This window comes from Schistocerca nitens, chromosome 4 (genome assembly GCF_023898315.1).
Source record: "Schistocerca nitens isolate TAMUIC-IGC-003100 chromosome 4, iqSchNite1.1, whole genome shotgun sequence".
In the NCBI taxonomy this organism is placed as follows: domain Eukaryota; kingdom Metazoa; phylum Arthropoda; class Insecta; order Orthoptera; family Acrididae; genus Schistocerca; species Schistocerca nitens.
In genome coordinates, this window is record NC_064617.1 from 800,876,813 (window position 1) to 800,896,611 (window position 19,799).

At 44.6% G+C, this 19,799-nt stretch overlaps 1 protein-coding gene across 1 annotated transcript in view; it reads left to right on the plus strand.

Annotated features, from left to right (window-relative positions):
• The first annotated feature begins 2,774 nt into the window (after positions 1-2,774).
• LOC126252578 (sialin-like) overlaps positions 2,775-19,799 on the plus strand; it is a 120,226-nt gene continuing 103,201 nt past the window's right edge. The window contains exons 1-3 of the mRNA XM_049953479.1: positions 2,775-2,842; positions 9,764-9,936; positions 16,643-16,854. Of these exons, the coding sequence (XP_049809436.1) occupies positions 2,775-2,842; positions 9,764-9,936; positions 16,643-16,854 (453 nt within the window). The remainder of the gene's footprint in view (positions 2,843-9,763; positions 9,937-16,642; positions 16,855-19,799) is intronic.

The window sequence follows — 19,799 nt, forward strand, 5'->3', positions numbered from 1 at the left end:
GCTCAAGTAAACATAAGACTGCAAATGCTTAGTTACGGAATTACGGCTAATAAAAGATGTTGCCTGAAATTTAGCAACTTCGCTAATATGCAGCCATCGCAAAACTGTACGAGTTTAAAGTAAAGCACGATTTCCATTTATTTTTTTGTTATTGAACTGGTGAATCTAGTAAAACATGTCCCGGACATGTATCTGCAGTAGTTTTTCCAGAACATCCAGAGAAGCAAAGACGTAATTTCGTAAAATTTTTAATTTATTAACTACTTGGCCCGATTTGTTTTTTAAATTCCAGACAATTGCACAAAGTTTTCAACAGAAGTTGTAGAGAATTGAATTTTGGAAAAATGATGATATTAACGTTTACTGAAACTGTATGGGTGTGTCAGATAATCTGCTTTCATTAATACCATAGCACACGTGAATTCATGTTAAACCGAAAAAAAACAAAGCTCATTGTTAAGGAAGTTGTATAGTGTACACAATAATTGTCCAAAAATGTCTCCACCGAGTTCAATGCATTTAGCTGCACGTGTATGAATATATTTTGTTGCTCGTTTCAGTTTCACAGGATTGTTCTTAATTTCGTCTATTGCATTCATAATGCGAGCAAGTAATGCCTCGCATGTATTGACTTTGTCCTCATAAAATATACACTATATCGGCGTATTCCTCTTTCGTAAATTTGAAAGGCATCCCTATTTCATAAATAATCTACAAATTACAACAGTTACTATGTGGTTTCACTTAAATACACTGTAGTTATTATGTTCTTTCACGGAACAATACAGAAAACTAACTCAATTCAAGGTTAGGAAACGACCGAAACAATTCACTAACGGTTGCCAACAATGACATAAACGTTTCTACATTCTTAATGGAAAGTAAACAAATTTACTTGTATAATAATCTTTGCTTCTTTAAAATATTTGCATATCTTCGTGAACAACCTCTGTAGTCACGTCACATATATTTAGGAGGTTGACATCACATTTAAAAACAGTGCCCTCTTTTGGGTCGATAGCAACGCAGCAGCCGACGTTGGAAGAGGAACCTTTGCATTAACCGACACTCTGATAAAGGATTTTTGTTGTTTCCTGTATCTGGTACACGAGAACAGTAGATGATTCACATCTCCTTCATCACTGCATAAATCACATACTGGAGATTCCTTCAATCCTATTCGGAACATGTGGTCTGGGAATTTGCCATGATTTAAGCGCGTGCGCGTCGTCGTTATTATGAATCGTCTGCTCCTATTTCAATCAGTAAACCAAGGGGGGGGGGGGGGGAGGGGAAAACGATTTTAGGGTACAGCTAGCCGTATTTACTCCTTTTGACATCACGATCGAATCCCATTTCGTCTGTCAGTCCTTCCTCGCTTTTTCATTAATTAATCTCAGCATTTCTTCATAAGGAAATGTCTTATTTAGCATGCTCGCTTCGCTAAGCTGTCTGCTATTTCATTATGAAAGGTAGCACTGTGCCCTGGAATCCACAAGAAATTGTTACTGTTCCTCTTGCTCATTTGTAACGACTTCTTTAATAATTATTATAATTTTAGACGACACACTTTTGATCCATTTTAGTTTTTTAAGGCTGTTTAGTACACTTAGGGAATCTGTTAACATCACCGTACTGCCTCGTCTGCAAGATCTACTGTGTTTTACTGTTTCTCAACTGCAATGGCTCCCGCGTAATATATTGTTGTCTCCTTAGGTAGAGAAATAAGAAATGATAATTTTCTGCAGGGTTGTATATTGCACATCCCACTTAATCGCTGTCGATGGCCTTTGAGCCATCCGCACAAATCTTCGTCGGATTCAGGAAGATAATACTGAGCGAAACGTTTATTTCAGTCTTCAGATCTGGAGAATCTGGGCGAGGCGTTGATCGAAGCCCCATGTCGGATTAACGACCTTCGTTGTGGTAGACTGACGAACCAGAATGTGCTTCTTAGGCTCTTTCACACTCTCGTTTACACTAATGCCGCGCGGGGCCGGCCGGAGTGGCCGTGCAGTTCTAGGCGCTACAGTCTGGAACCGAGAGACCGCTACGGTAGCAGGTTCGAATCCTGCCTCGGGCATGGATGTGTGTGATGTCCTTAGGTTAGTTAGGTTTAATTAGTTCTAAGTTCTAGGCAACTGATGACCTCAGAGGTTAAGTCGCATAGTGCTCAGAGCCAATGCCGCGCGGGTCTGTGACATATGGCTCAGAAAATATGATAACAAGCAGATCGATTCACAGACTCAGGACGCATAAGACTTTCGTCTTGTATGTCAGCTGTCTACAGTTTTAATAATAAATAAATAAATGCTGCCCAATAATGCAACAGAGAGGCGAATCCCATAACTACAGGAGAGAAGAAATACAAAAATAAATTTGAAATATTTCGCAAAATTTATTATGTGTTTACATGTTTAAAACCAGTAACCTAGAAATGTCAATGTGGCGTGAAGGACGTAAGAGATGATCAGCTGGAGAAGGATGATACAGCAAATCGGAAATCGGTCGTAGTACACCCCACCTTTTCTCTTTTTTTAAGCGTCTTCCCGCCATTTGCCTAATCTGCAAGAAACCACATAAAGTAGCTGTATGTATATGGATGGCTGGATGAGGATTTGAACTTTGTTTCTCCACCGCATAGTTGCCTTCAAGACTGCGCGGCTTAGCTTGATTTTGAACGTGCTGGAAAGATGGTAATCTTAAACGCTACTAAAAACTGCTTTGAACCGCTAGTATTTTATAAGAAAACCGGAATTCAATATATGAGGAACATGAATATGACGACTGCAGCACTGAAGGATGATTTGATAGAGAAGAGGTTGATTGCTTGTATGGAGCTGTAGAAAGTGAGACAGAAATGGACCAAGCAGGTTAGGTTATGAAGTTGGCTTTAATGCGAACAGTTGATGCTCAGGGAAAGATGGGTTCCGCTGCAGGCAAATGCCTAATGCTCGAAGTGCAGACGAAATAATACTCTCTGATGGGTCGTTGCCTAGTTCGGTCTTTAGTGTTGTCGTTGAGTGTGTTGACTGCTTGTGGAGTGCAGTCTCGTATGTGTGCTGTTAATGATGAAGATGAGAGGGAGCGGAGGGTGTGTACCAGCACTCTTCTGAAGCAGCACCGTCAGGCCTAAAGATCTCATTCGACATTCGTCTTATCATCATCTTTCTCACATGCTTTCACTCCCTGAGACACTACAGAGAGATCTGGAAGGTAGTTCAGCACATATACATAGTATGAAAAATTTTTCTACCAGTGGGATTCGAACTATCTGCTTCCGAGTGTATCATCACCGCGTACTTTGTCAACGTAACATAGTTACCCTCTTATGAGAAATGGAGGTAATTACATCTTTAATGGGCATGTGGAGAAAATATTTGATCACCGCTTTAAGACAACACGAAGAGGAATGGGGGAAGTGGAAATGATTTAAAATTGCGTGAGTGATGATTTGCAAGATGTTTTCGGGCAAGGTAGAGGGAATGTATTGATGCTGGCTCGGCATCGTACAAATGTTTGAAATTTCGAGGGTAATAACGTCTTGCTACATCTGCATCTGTACTCGTCAAGCCACTTTGTGTTGTGTGGTGGTGGGTATTTCTGATACTAATATCATTTCTCCCTTTCCTGGGACTGTGCGGCTGGTCCCGGCGGAGGTTCGAGTCCTCCCTCGGGCATGGGTGTGTGTGTTTGTCCGTAGGATAATTTAGGTTAAGTAGTGTGTAAGCATAGGGACTGATGACCTTAGCAGTTAAGTCCCATAAGATTTCACACACATTTGAACATTTTTTTCTCCCTTTCCTGTCCGTTTCAAGATAGCACACGGAAAGAAGGACTGTCCTTCAGCATCAGTAATAATTGCTCCTATTTCCCAGTCATGATCATTTAGCGACATATAGATGGAAGGAGTCCTGCCTCAGTCGCCAAAACACGCCTGTGTGGAGAAAACGTGGTGGAACAAAGTTCCTGACCAACAGTTCGAGAAAAGAAGGCCATGTACTGACGCCAGATTCCCCTCTCCCTCCCCTTTATCCACAGAAGTACGAACACTACAATGTACAACCACTCACCATTATCATACAAACGACACTGACACACACTTGAAACTGCAACAACACAACAGAGGAAGGCAATGGCAAACCACATCCACAAGAACCTTGCCTAGCACGCGATACAGATCCCTGGATCTGCTCCCCTACGCTCGGTCCCCGACTGCTTTGACTTTTTTGAGATAGAAAAAGGAAAACATTAAAAATGCAAATTGATCACAATGTCATATTCATAAAGGTATCGTCGGAAAATACGAAACAGTAAACTTTGGCGGCCGTTGGATGAATTTGTGGCGCTGCAGTGCAGTTTCACCGCGTAGCTGGGAAGCGCATAACGTCTTCGCGAATTGCATTCCGTGAACTCAATTAGGCAATAACAATGCCTCGCAGACAGGCGCATGAACAATGCACACAGATGTCATCATTTTAGAGACGATGTGTAGCTGGGCCCAAAGAAGCCGGTTGGAGTAATCGGTGAATAGCTCGACATTTGAATAGGAGCAATGCCATTATTCGACGATGTTGACCGGAATGGGCGAACCATGGCAAACACAGCGTCAAGAAGGAAGCAGTCGACCTAGAAAGACGACAGAGGCCTGGATTCTGCATTATCACCGATACGAAATGCAACGGGAGCTTCAGTGACCACAAGTCATAGGCGGTGCACAGAGAGGGAGGTGAGCTGACCTCGTACACCAATGAGCCGGTTTAAATTGGTGTCGGGCACATTCGGCCTGGAATCCCTTTGACTGAAATAGAAGTGTCTTCAGTGCCTTCGAACAGAGACCCGATTATCAGCGAAGACGCGCCTGGAGACGCCCTGGGCAGTGGTGGGATACCAACCTGACACTCATGCACCACCCGGCCCAACAACAAGGTGTGATGACCTGGAGTTCCTTTTTTTAATTTTTTTTAATAGCAGGATCCCTTTGGTTGTCATCCGTTTCACCCTTACAGCACAGCGGTACGGAGATGATATTCTACGCTCAGTTTTGTTGCCCTTCATGGCAAGCCATCCTGGGCTTAAACTTCAGCAAAATAACGCCCGTTCGAACACGGCGAGAGTGTCTACTTCATGTCTTCGTTGTTGCCCAACCCTACATTGGCCCTCAGAGTCGCGCGGATCTCTCACCAATTGGGAACGTTTGAGCATTATGGGCAGGTTTGTCCAACCAGCTCGGGATTTTGTCGACCTGTCGCGCCAATTGGACAGAATTGGGTACTATATCCTTCGGTAGCAAATGCAACAACTATCAATCAGTGCCAAACCGAATAACTGCTTGTATAAGGGCCAGAAGTGGACGAACGCATGTAACCTCCCTCTGCCGACTCGCCACACACACTAGCACTGTCGTCTCGCGCGGTCAAGCGCAGACTAGCAACGATAAATAACTCTCTGGTCAGAGATTCTGTCATGCCTCGCCATCGCTGGTAATGAACACATACGTCTTTCACGCGTCATTGCCTTCCTCATTTTGTGAAGTTCTTTCTCTTGAATAAATCATCCAGTTTCTTTCTGAAATTGTAATCATTTGTTTGTTTGTACATGTAGATCACATCTACCGATTTACAACACATTCAGATACTTCCTTCATGGTGTGTCTTTTTTTCCCTCTCTCTTAGAAAAGTCGACTCTTGATTGAAAATTAACTCTCGGAATTTCAACAGCAAATCTCTCCGTTATGCCAACTCTTCTGTTGAGCGTTTCTGTATCGCTATCGTGCTTACTAAACAAACGTGTGACTAACCTCGTCGCTCCTCTTTGGAGCTAATCTATTAACCCTACGAGATAAGCTTCCAAAATTGACGAATAGTACTCAAGAATTGGTCGAAAGAGTGTTTCATAAGCCACTGCATTCTTGCACGAGTTTCTTCAGGACTCTTCCAATCAATCTGCCATTTGCTTTTCCTACGACTAGTTCTGAGTGGGCTTTCCATTTTTGGTCGTTCTGGACGGTTACTCCCTGTTATTTTACATTTAGGACTCTTTTTCATGATTTACTGTCAATAGTGTAACTGCACAGTATTGGGGCTTTCCTCGTGTTTCTACTCAGTACGTTACTTTCATTTACTCCAAGAGTTAAGTGGCATTCCCTGCACCAAGAGTCGATCCTTTGCAAATAATATTTTTTATAGACAGTAGTACCATCTGCCAACATCCTCAGGGAGCTTGCAACGTTATTCAACAGATCGTTTTTATATATTGTAGTTCATTAACAGTCAGGGCCCTGTCTCCATAGCGGAGCTTACGCTGTTACTTTTAGATCTGACGCTGTCGCCTGGTCAAGCACGACTACATATGGTCCGATACTCTGAAGTTCATTAAGCGAACAGTATCCATTGTATTCCGAAGTCAAGGAAAAAGCATCAACTTGCGTGCCTGTATCTACGGCCCTCTGTATCTCATGGACGAACGGAGCAACTTGAGTTTCTAAGATCTCTGTTGCGGAATCCATATGATTTCGGTGGAAGAGATCTTCGTTGTCCATAAAGGACGAAACACGAGAGAGTAAAACTTTCAATGCAATGAATTATATACATTGTCTGACAAAAAATGTGAAGCACTCAGAAGACATGGCCGGGTGTCAGTGTAACTTCTTACACATATACGTACAGAAGCTATTCTCTGTGACAGGTAGAATAATCACCAGAGTGCCTTAGTGTTTTCGTGTTCAGTGTTGTTACTAGGCCTGATGGTGTTTATAAGGGACGTGAACAGCGTCAGATGAAGGGTGATCACTTTGGAGGACACGAAGGTGTCGTGTAACCGTGTGAGATAGCGTTATCAGCACTTGACGGAGTTTGAAAGGAACCTCAGTGTTGGTCTCCATTTCGAATGTGACAGTTGCCCATTGTTGTACTGCGCGGGAACGTGAGGGTAGACATAGTCGTCGTCAAGCTACTGGTCGATAACGTCCAAGGAATAATCACTGTCCTGTGCACAAAGCACACTGAAACCCGTTCACATCAGCTCCTGCCACCCGAGAACAAACAGTGGATTCTGTGCAATTTGCAGTGTCACCCTGGAACATTGTTCAGAGAATAATAGTAGTCGGGCCGGGGGATAACAGTCTCATGTGTAGGCTGCCGTTAACAGCACAACCCAAACAGGCTGCATTGGGAATGGTGTCATGACTGGGTAGCATGGACTTTTGATGAATGACAACGATTTGTGTTCACTGATGAATAGTGCTTCCGCACCACCCCGAATGACCATCATTGCCGAATATAGCGGCGGCGGGAGAGGTCGCATTCTGCCAATGTTTTGACTACTCCTGCCGTCATGGCGTGGAGGGGTATCAGGTACGACTTCAAGTCGCGACTGGTGGTGACTGAGGGGCCGGCCGTTGTGGCCGAGCGGCTCTAGGCCAGTCCGGAACCGCGCTGCTGCTACGGTCGCAGGTTCGAATCCTGCCTCGGGCATGGATGTGTGTGATGTCCTTAGGTTAGTTAGGTTTAAGTAGTTCTAAGTTCTAGGGGACTGATGACCTCAGATGTTAAGTCCCATACTGCTCAGAGCCATTTGAATCATTTAAGTGACTGGGGGAAATCTGACGGCGTGACAGTACCGTGGTGTCACTTTTCAACAGGGCAATGTCTACAACACGGCGTGTGTCTCTGAACTGTTTGCGCGCCCATTCCCATGGCCAGCCAGATTCGCACATCTGTGGGGCCACCTAGGACGTCAACTCCCCCCTTGTGCCAATATCCAGGATACCCAGGGCGAGTTACAATAGTTGTGGGCCAGCTTGCTCAGGAGAGGGTGCAACGGCTTTATGATAAGCTTCCCAGGCGAATCGTGTGTGTATCCAGGCCACAAGGTAGTGTCATTCAAACTGATAAGTGGACTCGTACTATCAAGTTCTTTGTAAATGTGACTCGATTTTGTAATCTACATCTACATCCATACTCCGCAAGCCACCTGACGGTGTGTGGCAGAGGATACCTTTAGTACCTCTATCGGTTCTCCCTTCTATTCCAGTCTCGTATTGTTCGTGGAAAGAAGGATTGTCGGTATGCTTCTGTGTGGGCTCTAATCTCTCTGATTTTATCCTCATGGGCTCTTCGCGAGATATACGTAGGAGGGAGCAATATACTGCTTGACTCTTCGGTGAAGGTATGTTCTCGAAACTTCAACAAAAGCCCGTACCGAGCTACTGAGCGTCTTCCTGCAGAGTCTTCCACTGGAGTTTATCTATCATCTCCGTAACGCTTTCGCGATTACTAAATAATCGTGTAACGAAGCGCGCTGCTCTCCGTTGGATCTTCTCTATCTCTTCTATCAACCCTATCTGGTACGGATCGCACACTGGTGAGCAATATTCAAGCAGTGGGCGAACAAGTGTACTGTAACCTACTTCCTTTGTTTTCGGATTGCATTTCCTTAGGATTCTTCCAATGAATCTCAGTCTGGCATCTGCTTTACCAATGATCAACTTTATATGATCATTCCATTTTAAATCACTCCTAATGCGTACTCCCAGATAATTTATGGAATTAACTGCTTCCAGTTGCTGACCTGCTATTTTGTAGCTAAATGATATTGGATCTATCTTTCTATGTATTCGCAGCACATTACACTTGTCTACATTGAGATTCAATTGCCATTCCCTGCACCATGCGTCAATTCGCTGCAGATCCTCCTGCATTTCAGAACAATTTTCCATTGTTACAACCTCTCGATATACCACAGCATCATCCGCAAAAAGCCTCAGTGAACTTCCGATGTCATCCACAAGGTCATTTATGTATATTGTGAATAGCAACAGTCCTGCGACACTCCCCTGCGGCACACCTGAAATCACTCTTACTTCGGAAGACTTCTCTCCATTGAGATTGACATGCTGCGTTCTGTTATCTAGTAACTCTTCAATTCAGTCACACAATTGGTCTGATAGTCCATATGCTCTTACTTTGTTCATTAAACGACTGTGGGGGAACTGTATCGAACGCCTTGCGGAAGTCAAGAAACACGGCATCTACCTGTGAACCCTTGTCCATGGCCCTCTGAGTCTCGTGGACGAATAGCGCGAGCTGCGTTTCACACGACCGTCTTCTTCGAAACCCATGCTGGTTCCTACAGAGTAGATTTCTAGTCTCCAGAAAAGTCATTATACTCGAACACAATACGCGTTCCAAAATTCTACAACTGATGGACGTTAGAGATATAGGTCTATAGTTCTGCAAATCTGTTCGACGTCCCTTCTTGAAAACGGGGATGACCTGTGCCCTTTTCCAATCCATTGGAACGCTACGCTCTTCTAGAGACCTACGGTACACCGCTGCAAGAAGGGGGGCAAGTTCCTTCGCGTACTCTGTGTAAAATCGAACTGGCATCCCATCAGGTCCAGCGGCCTTTCCTCTTCACTAAAGGAATCTTTGAACCTGTAAAGTTTCACTTCGTTTCCTCCTCCACATTTGGGTGCTTCACCTTTTTTGTCACGCAGTGTAAAAAGACGGCGGTGTTTTCCCAAATAATACTTGAGTGGAACCTCCGGAGGCCTAGAGCATAGCCGAAATTTTTATCGGCTCTTTTCCGTCAGCAATCATAGTGGAGGTGGTGGCCTCATCTTCCCTGTTATGGGACTGTACTTAAGTCTTTGGCCGGATTCCGAATGTTTCAGCAGTGGCTCGTGGAGTGACAGCACGTGGTTTTAATGCTTATGTCGGTTAGAGTTGTGAAGCATAGAGGCCCCTCGGTGCTATTTCAGAGGAGATTCTGCACCTGCTGCGTCACCGCAGCCGCACGAGGTGCACCCGGCCGAGCGGATAAAAGCAGGCGGCAGCGACGTCACGTGGGGCAGGTGCGTCAGGACGCCGGCGGACGCAGGAGGCAGCGCGCGCGAACACAGCATGTCGACGACCGCACCGCAGGACTGCGACGGTAAGCGTTAGCGGCGCCTACACACTGCACGGTGACCACACGCACAGTGCGTAGCCGCGCCCGGTGTGCAGGAGCGAGGTGTCGAGATACGTCGCTCTCAGGTGCAGCTTTGTCTTGGCCCTTCTAAAACGTTGCAGATATTATTTGTAACTGAAAATATGCCTAGGGAAAGTGAGCGAATGAGCTACGAATGTAGCCGGCCGAAGTGGCCGTGCGGTTAAAGGCGCTGCAGTCTGGAACCGCAAGACCGCTACGGTCGCAGGTTCGAATCCTGCCTCGGGCATGGATGTTTGTAATGTCCTTAGGTTAGTTAGGTTTAACTAGTTCTAAGTTCTAGGGGACTAATGACCTCAGCAGTTGAGTCCCATAGTGCTCAGAGCCATTTTTTTGCTACGAATGTACGTTTCCCGACGTAGACGTTGCTCTCGTATTAGGTTGGTAGAAAATCCGAAGAAATTCTGGTCGTATGTAAAGTACACAAGCGGCAAGACGCAGTCAATACCTTCGCTGCGCAGTGCCGATGGTACTGTTACCGACGGCTGTGCCGCTAAAGCGGAGTTATTGAACGCTGTCTTCCGAAATTCCTTCACCAGGGAAGACGAATGGAATATTCCAGAATTTGAAACACGGACAGCTGCTAGCATGAGTTTCTTAGAAGTAGATACCTTAGGGGTTGCGAAGCAACTCAAATCGGTTGATACGGGCAAGTCTTCAGGTCCAGATTGTACACCGATTAGGTTCCTTTCAGATTACGCTGATACAATAGCTCCCTACTTAGCAATCATATACAACCGTTCGCTCACCGATAGATCTGTACCTACAGATTGGAAAATTGCGCAGGTCGCACCAGTGTTTAAGAAGGGTAGTAGGAGTAACCCATCGAACTACAGACCTATATCATTGACATCGGTTTGCAGTAGGCTTTTGGAGCATATACTGTATTCAAACATTATGAATCACCTCGAAGGGAACGATCTATTGCCGGCCGCGGTGGCCGAGCGGTTCTAGGCGCTCAGTCCGGAACCGCGAGATTGCTACGGTCGCAGGTTCGAATCCTGCCTCGGGCATGGATGTGTGTGATGTCCTTAGGTTAGTTAGGTTTAAGTAGTTCTAAGTTCTAGGGGACTCATGACCTCAGATGTTAAGTCCCATAGTGCTGAGACTATTTGAACCATTTGAACGATCTATTGATACGTAATCAGCATGGTTTCAGAAAACATCGTTCTTGTGCAACGCAGATAGCTCTTTATTCACACGAAGTAATGGCCGCTATCGACAGGGGATCTCAAGTTTATTCCGTATTTCTAGATTTCCGGAAAGCTTTTGACACCGTTCCTCACAAGCGACTTCTAATCAAGCTGCGGGCCTATGGGCTATCGTCTCAGTTGTGCGACTGGATTCGTGATTTCCTGTCAGGAAGGTCGCAGTTCGTAGTAATAGACGGCAAATCATCGAGTAAAACTGAAGTGATATCAGGTGTTCCCCAGGGAAGCGTCCTGGGACCTCTGCTGTTCCTGATCTATATAAATGACCTGGGTGACAATCTGAGCAGTTCTCTTAGGTTGTTCGCACATGATGCTGTAATTTACCGTCTAGTAAGGCCATCCGAAGACCAGTATCAGTTGCAAAGCGATTCAGAAAAGATTGCTGTATGGTGTGGCAGGTGGCAGTTGACGCAAAATAGCGAAAAGTGTGAGGTGATCCACATGAGTTCCAAAAGAAATCCGTTGGAATTCGATTACTCGATAAATAGTACAATTATCAACGCTGTCAATTCAACTAAGTACCTGGGTGTTAAAATTACGAACAACTTCAGTTGGAAAGACCACATAGATAATATTGTGGGGAAGGCGAGCCAAAGGTTGCGTTTCATTGGCAGGACACTTAGAAGATGCAAGTCCACTAAAGAGACAGCTTACACTACACTCGTTCGTCCTCTGTTAGAATATTGCTGCACGGTGTGGGATCCTTACCAGGTGGTATTGACGGAGGACATCGAAAGGGTGCAAAAAAGGGCAGCTCGTTTTGTATTATCACGTAATAGGGGAGAGAGTGTGGCAGATATGATAAGCGAGTTGGGATGGAAGTAATTAAAGCAAAGACGTTTTTCGTCGCGGCGAGATCTATTTACGAAATTTCAGTTCTCTTCCGAATGCGATAATATTTTGTTGAGTCCAACCTACATAGGTAGGAATGATCATCAAAATAAAATAAGAGAAATCAGAGCTCGAACAGAAAGGTTTAGGTATTCGTTTTTCCCGCGCGCTGTTCGGGAGTGGAATGGTAGAGAGATAGTATGATTGTGGTTCGATGAACCCTTTGCCAAGCACTTAAATGTGAATTACAGAGTAGTCATGAAGATGTAGATGTAGAAGGACACGTTAAGCACTGTGTGCTTCTGGTCTACCTCTACTACATGTACATATTAACTCCGCATGCAACTTTACTGCGTATGTCAGAGAGTAAGCACCTTTCCAGTTCCGTTCTCGAATGATGCGTGATCCATATAATTTCTTTGATTTTTCCTGTCATGTTTATATCTCGAGATGTACGTTGGAGGAAGGAACATGTTCGCTGACTCAGAATGTTATCAGTAAATCTCTCCGTGACGTACAACGCCTCTCTTGCAGCGGCTACCGTTTGAGCTCTTTGACTATCTCCGTAACACTCTCTCGCGTACTAAATGAACCCACCTATTAACTTTACATGCTACGGGTCCTAGACTCACGAGCAACACTCAAGGGTCTACCGAATGAGTGATTCATAATCTGTTCTTCCGAAGGAGAATGCATTTCCTTGTGATCCTTCCAATAAATCCAAAATTGGCGTCTAATTTTCTGGACCTAGGTTTATATGGTCGTCCACTTTAGGTTTCTCTGGAGGAGTGTTTTTGAATGTTTTACTGTTGTCACAGTTTCTGTCCACGGCATAACATAAGGAATGGACAACTCTCAGAGAGTTGGAGCCGGATGGGAGTAGGAAATTGGCAGTGACCTTTTCAAAAGCATTGTCCCAACATTTGCCTTGGCGTTTTAGTAAAATCACAGATAACCTAAGTATGGGCCACCAAACGATAATTCGAACTACTGCCCTCCAGAATTCATTGATCTTCTGCCGACTAACGTGAACGGAAGAGTCAATGTTTATGGTTGAAGTATGTAATTACTTCATTCCACTGATTTATACATAATTTTGATAAATCGATATTGGTGTTTTCTGCATTGTATTGAAGTATGAGAAGGTAACTGTATTGACTGACTACCCTCTAGACATTAGTGCAAGGCTTGAGCGACCTCTTAATTATCTGTAAAAAGTTGCCAGTTATTTACTGATACTGCAGAAATACTTACGAGCTTAAGCCTTTAAGTGAACGCCAGATCACAGCGTAGAATGCCGAAGGTGTATCAATAAGAGTTGAAAGTATTGGTAATGAGAATAGATCAACAGTTGGGATCGGCAGCTTTATTTCCTGAATTAAACTAAGGCAACGCATGCCTTGTAGATTAAGGATAAAAGTAAAGCTCGAATATTGTTTTGAACGCCATAGAGCATTCCTAGGTATCCTCCAGTGGGAGGCGGGATGTCCTTCCCGTCCCATGACTGAACTGACTTACGCAGTTATTTGAGGTCCCACAGTTTTACGTGAACCGTAATGACATTCGTAATTAGGCATTTTTGATGTTAAGAAAGCATTTGACACAGCTGAAAGAAGTTGTACTTGAGAGAAAAAAACTCTCGGGACAGACTGTGGAGTGAATACCAGACATTTTAATCTTTAGTCTGATATTTACTTCCGATCCCCAAACTCTAAAACAACTGTGGTGGAACAGTTAGTGTACTCCCAGCAAAAACGTGTCCTTAGATATTTGCTTTTAAAGTGTTACTGTTGGCATGGATGCAGAATTGAAATTAGTGACAAAAGGTCAACCGTAATTTCACAAAATAGCCGAGGGGCAGTCAGTATTATTATTATTGATGATGTTATTGTGGTTTTCAGTCCGAACACCGGTTTCATGCAGCTCTTTACCATAATCTGTTATCTGCAAACCACTTCATCTCTGCATAACTACTACAACCTACATTCTTCTGAATCTTCTTAATAAGTGGAGTCTTGCTCTCCTTCTACTATTGTTACCCGCCATCCCCCCCACCCCCCCTCCCACCCCCACCCCGCCGCCCCCACGCCAAATTTCCAAATTTCCCTCAGTTACTAAACTGACGATTCGTTCAACACTCAACCTTGATCCATCCAAAAATCGATCGCTTCTTATAGTCAAGATGTGCCATAAATTCCTTTTTTCCCCGTTAGGCTCAATGCCAAATGGTTCAAATGGCTCTGAGCACTATGGGACTTAACATCTTAGGTCATCAGTCCCCTAGAACTTAGAACTACTTAAACCTAACTAACCTAAGGACATCACACACATCCATGCCCGAGGCAGGATTCGAACCTGCGACCGTAGCAGTCCCGCGGTTCCGGACTGCAGCGCCTAGAACCGCACGGCCACCGCAGCCGGCGGCTCAATGACTCTTGATTATTTATCTCACGTACTCACCTAATCTTCAGTATTCCTCGGTAGCACCAAATTTCAAAAGACTCCATCCTCTTCTTGTCTGCACTGTTTACCGACCACTTTTTACTTCTGTACAAGATTATACTCTAGACAAATAACTTCATAAAAGACTTTGTAACCCTTAAATCTATATTCGGTCTTTTTCAGCAATGTTGTTCTAGCTACTGCCAGTCTGCATTTACATTTTGTGTACCCCCGGCGAAATTTAATTGGCGGATTCCGCGTCAAATTTGTTATCCGTGCAGCAGACGCTGAAAAAAAAAATAGTCTGCTATGAGGCAACTGTATTTTCACAAAGTAATTAAGGCGTAGTCAATGTTTTATTATTATTATATTATAATTATTGTTATTGTCGTCATCGTTTCATGTCTTTCCATAATTCTGACAATCTGTTAATTTGTTATTGCTGTGCTGTTTCTCCTGTTTGCAATTAAACCTCGCTTATTGTTACTAAATGAACTTCTGATGTCTTATGATCCTTGTGTAATCCATTATAACAACTTAATACACACACATAAAAAAAAGTTTTGATCACCCCGGTTCCCATGACTCCTGAAGGCAGACGTTTACTATGGATATTGCATCACATAAAAAGTCCCTTTGACTGTTTAGAGATGTCACTAAAACCGCCCAAAGATGTAAACAACCATGCATGAGCAGCGCCTATTAAAGGAGGGGGTCTGACAGCCCATCAGTTCCAGTCATTCCACCGGGAAGGAAGTATACAGCTCGTGTTGTCTATAGTTCAACCATGCCTAGACGGTCAATACCGCGGTTCGATCGCGTTGTTACTTGGGGCCAGGAAGGGCTCTCAACAAGGGAAGTGTCCAGGCGTCTTGGAGTGAACCAAAGCGATATTGTTCGGACATGGAGGAGATACAGAGAGACAGGAACTGTCGATGACATGCCTCGCTCAAGCCGCCCAAGGACTACTACTGCAGTGAATGATCGCTACCTACGGATTATGGCTCGGAGGAATCGTCACAGCAACGCCACCATGCTGAATAATGCTTTTCGTGCAGCCACAGCACGTCGTGTTAGGACTCAAACTGTGCATAATAAGCTGCTTGATGAGCAACTTTACTCCTGATGTCCATGCCAATGTCCATCTTTGCAGCCACGACACCAGGCAGCGCGGTACAGATGGGCCCAACAACATGCCGAATGGACCGCTCAGGATTGGCATCACGTTCTCTTCACCGATAACTGTCGCATACGCCTTCAACCACACAATCGTTGTAGACGTATTTGGAGGCAACACGGTCCGGCTGAACGCCTTAGACACACTTTCCAGCGAGTGCATCAAGGTGGAGTTTCCTTGCTGTTTAGGGGTGGCATTATATGAGGCTGACGTACGCCGCTGGTGGTCATGGAAGGCGCCGTAACTGCTGTACGATACGTGAATGCCATCCTCCAACCGATAGTGCAACCATATCGGCAGCATGTTGGCGAGGCATTCGTCTTCATGGACGACAATTTGTGCCCCATCGTGCACATCTTGTGAATGTCTCCCTTGAGGAAAATATCGCTCGACTAGAGTGGCCAGCATGTTCTCCAGACATGAACCCTATCGAACATGCCTGGGATAGATTGAAAAGGACTGTTTATGGACAACGTGACATACCAACCACTCTGAGGTATCTACGCCGAATCGCCGTTGAGGAGTGGGACAATTTGGACTAACAGTGCCTTGATGAACTTGTGGATAGTAGGTCATGACGAATACGGGCATGCATCAGTGCAAGAGGACGTGCTACTGGGTATTAGAGGTACCGCTGTATACAGCAATCTGGAGCACCTCTGAAGGTGTCACTGTGTGGTGGTACAACATGCAATGTGTAGTTTTCATGAGCAAGAAAAAGGGCGGAACTGATGTTTATGTTGATCTCTATTCTAATTTTCTGCACAGGTTCCGGAACTCTCGGAACTGAGGTGATGCAAAACTTTTTTTGATGTGTGTATATAACCATTTAGAGTTGTTGCTCTGGGGAGACGGGGTTAGACCGAACGACAAAGTGGATATGACTGCGAATTGAGCAGACACCTAACAAATTTAGAGTTTAAGGCATCAAAATACTTAGCTCCCGCCTTGCAAAGTCGTGGTCTCGGACGTCACTGCATGATGTTCACAGGGTGCTGGAAGACGCGCTACACTGTGCTGCTGTTAAATCTTCTGGGGCTGGCCGTCAGCTACGCGACTCGCGTCAACTTGTCAATGGCCATTGTGGACATGGTCAACAACACGGCGCTGTTCGAGCACTACACCGCCGCCGGCGTCGATGTCGTCGCTGTCGACGACTCCTGTCCGAGAGAGGTGGTCCCTGCGGCCTCAGCCGCTATAAAGGTACGATGCTGCCTGCAAGACAGTGGGGTAATTCTCCTCTCCACTCTGCATGGTTTTAGGAATGCAGTACTACGTCGAACATACTCTATCACATCTTTCTTTACATTTCTTGCTTTATTTTCTCACGGTACTGTAATAATAAAGTTATTTCCAGTTGCTTCTTGCAAAATCGTGTCCAGAATTATTTTGTTTTATTTTCTAATGGAAATATGACAGATATTCCCAGTTGCAACTCGCAACGATCTTGTCCGTGATTAAATCTTTGTATTACAAAAATTTGTTTGTCAACATACATTACTTACCTATTTTAAGTTATCGACGATTTGTTACAATTATTTTCTTTTATTAAAAGAAAGAATATTTCAGAATTATATAATCAGACGATTTGAGAGCATATTGTATGTGGTGGAGCACGTCATTTTATTAAATGGTTCAGATGGCTCTGAGCACTATGGGACTTAACATCTGAGATCATCAGTCTCCTAGAACTTAGAACTACTTAAACCTACCTAACCTGAGGGCATCCCACACATCCATGCCCGAGGCAGGATTCGAACCTGCGACAGTAGCGGTCGCGCGGTTCCACATTGAAGCGCCTAGAACCGCTCGGACACAGCGGCCGAATTTAATTAAATGAGCCGATGTTTGCGAACCTCTGAAAGGTATGATATCAGTCACAATATCATTAACAGTGTTTACAATAACTTCATAGCTGAGTGTTCTCCATAATTAATGGCTTCAAAGTTTAGTTAAATCCTCATCTTCTCCCAGTCGCAGTGAAAAGAGTCATATTGCATTTAAAAGTGAGACACAGAACAGACGTTTGTCACTTAACTCAGCACATTCGTCCCGTTTACATGAGGCTCCCAAAACTGGATTTCGTAAACCGATTTCCCAAAAGCGCTTCTGAGTGTTCATGTAAACACTTCAAAATCGATTCTGGAAATCCACTCCTAGTAACGGGTTTTCCAATTCCGTAATCGATTTTCACTTCCATGTAAACGCAAGCGGTACTGAAATGTGCTTGGGTTGTCAAATTAAGTTCAAATGGTTCAAAGGGCTCTGAGCACTATGGGACTTAACTTCTGAGGTCATCAGTCCCCTAGAACTTAGAACTACTTAAACCTAACTAACCTAAGGACATCACACACATCCATGCCCGAGGCAGGTTTCGAACCTGCAACCGTAGCGGTCGCGCGGTTCCAAACTGTAGCGCGTAGAACCGCTCGGCCACCCCAGCCGCTCAATATAAGTCTTGTTTTTAGCATATTCTGTTAATATGGACTTGTTGTGCAACTAAGGAGAAGTAGAAATATTAGAATGAGCATAGAACTGCCTACCTGTAATGATTAAGTGAAGAGAAATAACGATTGTGTTGACTGTATCAGAAACTGGATCAGCTGTTTTCCAGGCGTCATATTTAACCGGGGTAGCAAATCCGCTACAGACCTTAACGTGTAAACGCGACAGCGAAAAACGGTTTCCCAAATTCGGTTTTCGTCTTCCGGAAGATGTGTGAATGTAAACATAGTGATTGTCTTCCAGTTCGGAGATATGCAACTTTAAGCGGCAACCTTTGATTGCCAAATGCTACTGATGATATTTTATTGCAGTGACAGGATTCAAATGGGATGCGTCCGGCACGCACGACACGCGCTGACGTGCCTCGCCACCTCGGCTGTTGTACTACTTAGTGTTAGTAATATTAATACGTTTGATGAAGCAAGGTAAAGCATCGAATATCCGCTTTTGTTCTGATGACACGCGGTGTTATGGTCATCATGACACGACAAATGGTTCGAAAATCCATGCTGGTTGATGACGATTCGTCAGATCCTCATGTGTCATGGAAATTGACCAAACTGAGCACGTACCTAACAGCAGCATGCAATAATGATTAATTTATTAGGGCAATAGTTTGGATACACAGTAAGTACTTCTTTTCACTGCACTGCAATCGAACTAATATAATTCTAGACTGATGTAAGGGTAAATTTTCTTGCTGCACTTTCTGGGCTCCAACAGGGTCCGCTCGATGAGCAACGCAGAGGTTGAGACACAGTCGGGAGATGTACGGATTAGACCCTGTTCCAGACATCTAGTTTCTTTGGCGTCGCTAAATCTTATTGGTGTGCAAAACTTAAGGACGAAAGTGATTTTCGCATGAAGTGTGACTGCCAAGTAACATAGCTCGTTACATAGAAAGCACTGCTACAGTACACTATTGTACAGAATGTAACCGAAAGAAATTCGCAATAAAAGGACAGAAATAACACTTTTATTCAAAGTCAGTAATTAAACTGAAGTAATCGCAATCCATGATGGTCCCCTGGACATTACAAAAGGTGGGACACGGTTCTTGACAGGGTGTGTGATCACCATAGAGAGCAGTGCATTCTCTGCAGCGTTTTCCCACACTGACCACGAGGCTGGTAATGAGTTCTCTTGTTAGGGTGTTCCATTCCTTCACCAGCGCGGCTGACACCTGGTAGAAGGTCTTTGGTGCAAGTGGACGCTTTGCAGTACATCTCCCCAAAGCAACCCACACGTGTTCGATGGGATTTAGGTCGGGGGAACGGGCAGAGCAGTCCATTCCCCGAATATCCTCTCGTTCCAGGAGCTCCTCCACCTGCGCTGGCAGATGCGGTCGGAGGTTGTCATCCGTAAAAATGAAGTCAGGGACGAGAGCACCCCAGAAAAGACGTGCATGGTGAAGGAGTACAGTGTCACAATAACACTGACCGATGCATATATCGTGTTCAAAGATGTAGAGGTCAGTACGCCCATATAACAGTATGCCTCCCAACACCACATCACCTGGACCACCAAAACGATCGTGTTCGACACTGCTGGACGTACCCTGTGATGGCGAAAGGTGGGAACAAATAATGCACCCAGGAAGATTATCGAATATTCAGCTTTAGTGGTCCAGATGTTACGGTGCG